Source organism: Naumovozyma dairenensis, chromosome 8, assembly GCF_000227115.2.
Source record: "Naumovozyma dairenensis CBS 421 chromosome 8, complete genome".
NCBI classification, from domain to species: Eukaryota; Fungi; Ascomycota; class Saccharomycetes; order Saccharomycetales; family Saccharomycetaceae; genus Naumovozyma; species Naumovozyma dairenensis.
In genome coordinates this window covers 140,077-143,547 of record NC_016486.1, presented here as the reverse complement: position 1 = coordinate 143,547, position 3,471 = coordinate 140,077, and the positions used below count along the sequence as shown (strand labels likewise).

The following is a 3,471-nucleotide window of genomic DNA, read 5'->3' as shown; positions in this document are numbered from 1 at the left end:
TATATATATATATATATATATACGTATGATTAATATAAATAATGTTAAAACAGGGACAACATGTCAAGTAAGTTAACTTATTTTCCCCCCATTTCATCCTCAGCAGCATCCTCATCTTTTGATCCATCCATCTACTACTGAAGATTCCTCTCTCTTGTCGCCAACTCTTCCTTTCACTCTCGTCTCTGCATGTTCTCTACTGTACCTAAAGTAAAAAATTCTTAAATTTGAAATTTTGGAAAATTCGACGGAACATGAAAAAATAGCAAAACAGGAAACATTAGGCTAGTATAGTTATATATAGAAGAAGAGAGAACAAATTTTCAGATACGCTTACATACAAGATTTATAACTGAGGGTTAGTCACAACATATAAGCCGGTACGAACCAACAATCGCTTATTTGTACGTACAAAGACGTCAGAGGAATTCCTCCCCATTTCATTCCTTATTTTTTTGTTCTTCCACATCTTATTTCTATATCTCATCTGAGACTTAAGCCAAATCTCCATTCACCACATAAGGCATGACAACGTTACCACCATCTGCGTTGAATCAAAAATCCACTCGAGTCTACTCGGAGGCAAGAGTATACCGTGATGCATGTGAAAAGAGACCACAAGAATATTGGGATTATGAACAAAGTGTCGTTATCAAATGGGGGAAAATTTCCAACTATGAAATCATCAATAAGATTGGTAGAGGTAAATATTCAGAAGTATTTAGTGGAGAATGTATCATAAATCCTGAAGATCACCACCACCACCAACAACAACAACAACATGAAAAACAACAACCTTGTGTCATTAAAGTTTTGAAACCGGTTAAGATGAAAAAGATATATCGTGAATTGAAAATATTGATGAATTTAACGGGAGGTCCTAATGTCATTTCTTTATTGGATATTGTTCAAGATCAAAGTTCTAAGATTCCTGCTTTGATTTTTGAAGAGGTAAAAAATATGGATTTTAGACAATTATATCCGACTTTTAAATTACCAGATTTACAGTATTATTTCACTCAATTGTTAATAGCGTTGAATTATTGTCATTCAATGGGGATCATGCATAGAGATGTTAAACCACAAAATGTTATGATTGACCCCAAGGAAAAAAAATTAAGATTGATTGATTGGGGGTTGGCTGAATTTTATCATCCCGGTGTAGATTATAATGTAAGAGTAGCATCGCGTTATCATAAGGGACCTGAATTATTAGTCAATTTGAATCAATACGATTATTCATTGGATTTATGGTCAGTAGGTTGTATGCTTGCTGCAATTGTATTTAAAAGAGAACCGTTTTTCAAAGGTTCATCTAATGCTGATCAATTAGTCAAGATTGCTGCAGTATTGGGGACTAAAGAATTATTAAGTTATTTGAATAAATATGGGTTAAGGTTACCAAGTGAATATGATAATATTATGAGAGATTTTATAAGAAGACCATGGGATCATTTCACAGGATCTTATACTAATTTGGCTGTACCTGAAATGATTGATTTGATTGATAATTTATTAAGATATGATCATCAAGAAAGACTAACGGCACAAGAAGCAATGGATCATCCATTCTTTAAGGCAAATTATGAATCTAATAGTGATGAATCAAATCAAAATACCATGGTAAGCAATTGAACTGCAAACTTGCCAAACCTGAAAGACCTGCATCTCACTATATAAGCTGAGAACGATTAAGCATCAGTAATGAACTAAAAACAGGACAAAGGGGAGAGAGCTATGAATGGTACGATAAAGGTAGAATAACGTACAATAAGATACAATAAGAAATAAGACTTTCTATTTATTTTTCTTTTTAATTTTGTAACTGTAGACTATATCCATAAAAAAAAAACTCGCGTAAATAAATATAAGTATCTTATTTTTAAAAGAAACACTCATCTTTGTATGGTCCGAGATTGTTTAAAAGTAATTTATACTATAGGTACAAATGCAGTGTATATATAACGAAAAAGAGTTCCTGTCTAGAGATCATTAGTTAATGTTTATTATGGTTACATTATAAAATATAAAGTAAAGTTACATAGAACGTTAATGCATGGATGGATGTATATATGAAGGTAGGCGTTGAAAAACCAAAGAAATGTTTGTCGTAATTGAATGCTGCTGTGAAAATTAATGTATGCCTTTAAAAATAAAGCTGTCATGAAATCGTATCGTTACGGGTTACCTTATGTTTATGTTTAAGGTTATGTTGAATAAATCGAAGTTTGAATATCGTTGTTTAAATCTGATAATTTCCTTCTAAAATCTCTTTCTTTCTCTTCCTTTTCTTTGAAGTAATAATCATCAAATTCTGAATATGTTCTTTCAATTTCATCATGGCTATGATGATGACTATTATGATCATGATGGTTATGGTGTGAAGATGAATGTCTATGTTTCTTTCCTTCTTTGTCACTTTTGGAATGTTTACTACTACTACTACTACTAGAATTATCGGTATGATGACGATGTTGATGTTGATGTTTATCTGGGGACGAAACGAGATGTATATTTCTTGGACCTAAATCATACAAGTTCATATCTCTAATAGCATAGACGTCATTGATTTTAACTTTAGATTCATGACAATATCCATGTTTATCAATATCTCTTCTTAGGACACTGTCTCTGAATTTCAAACCTTTCTTTGTCTTTGCATTTGAGTTAGAATATATGGCTGATTTTATTGACGTTGAGGAATCTGTACTTGAAGTACTTGTATTACTTTTCACTTTATGACATTTTGTTGGATCGATATTGAAATTGACAGATGTTTGATCCTTAGTTTGGTCATCGTTATGAATATTTACAGTTGTGGCATCAAATATGGAAGATGTATTTGAATCTATGGAAGATGAGAGATAGGAGTGATCGTTTATTGTATCGTCATCATTACTCTCATCATCATCTTCACTGGAAGAAGATGATTCATCATGGCGTATTAGTTTGTTATGAATGTTATTATTAGTATTATTTTTATTGAATTTTTGTTTTGTTTCTTGAAATTCATGTTCTTCCTCTTGTATTGAATTATTACTATCTGTTAAATCAGGACCATATAATACAGTAACATCAGTTTCCTTATTCCAATTAATTGAAAGAGGGTCCAATTTACATTTATCTAGATGATAATAATTTATGGACCAACGTCTCCAAAGACAATGGTGTAATCTGACTAGATAAATGTTATAATCCATATCATCTTCAATGGAACAACTTGGTAATCTTAATAATTTATGTTTCCTCATTTTCAATAGAAGTGTCCAACTTAATGGAATTTCTAACTTGTCATCATTGAATTCATGATGAAAATAATCTATGGCTGGTTTTTGATAGTTAGTTACATTATCTAGAAGCATCAAATTTTGACGAGAAATGATTGTATCATCTAAACTTGTCATAGTCTTTAAATTTTTTTTTTTTTTTTTTTTCCCTCTTGGTAGTATGTAATTGTTATTTATTATTATC

General features: G+C 31.1%; 2 protein-coding genes across 2 annotated transcripts; one reads left to right on the top strand and one right to left on the bottom strand.

Annotated features, from left to right (window-relative positions):
- Positions 1-525: 525 nt before the first annotated feature.
- On the top strand, positions 526-1,635 carry NDAI0H00610 (casein kinase II subunit alpha/alpha'; the record flags this gene model as incomplete). Its single annotated transcript, XM_003671430.1, has 1 exon — positions 526-1,635. One exon carries the CDS (start codon positions 526-528, stop codon positions 1,633-1,635), a length of 1,110 nt encoding a protein of 369 aa, XP_003671478.1.
- Positions 1,636-2,207: 572 nt separating this feature from the next.
- NDAI0H00600 (uncharacterized protein) lies at positions 2,208-3,404 on the bottom strand (the record flags this gene model as incomplete). The annotated part of the gene is made up of 1 exon (XM_003671429.1): positions 2,208-3,404. One exon carries the CDS (start codon positions 3,402-3,404, stop codon positions 2,208-2,210), a length of 1,197 nt encoding a protein of 398 aa, XP_003671477.1.
- Positions 3,405-3,471: the final 67 nt, after the last annotated feature.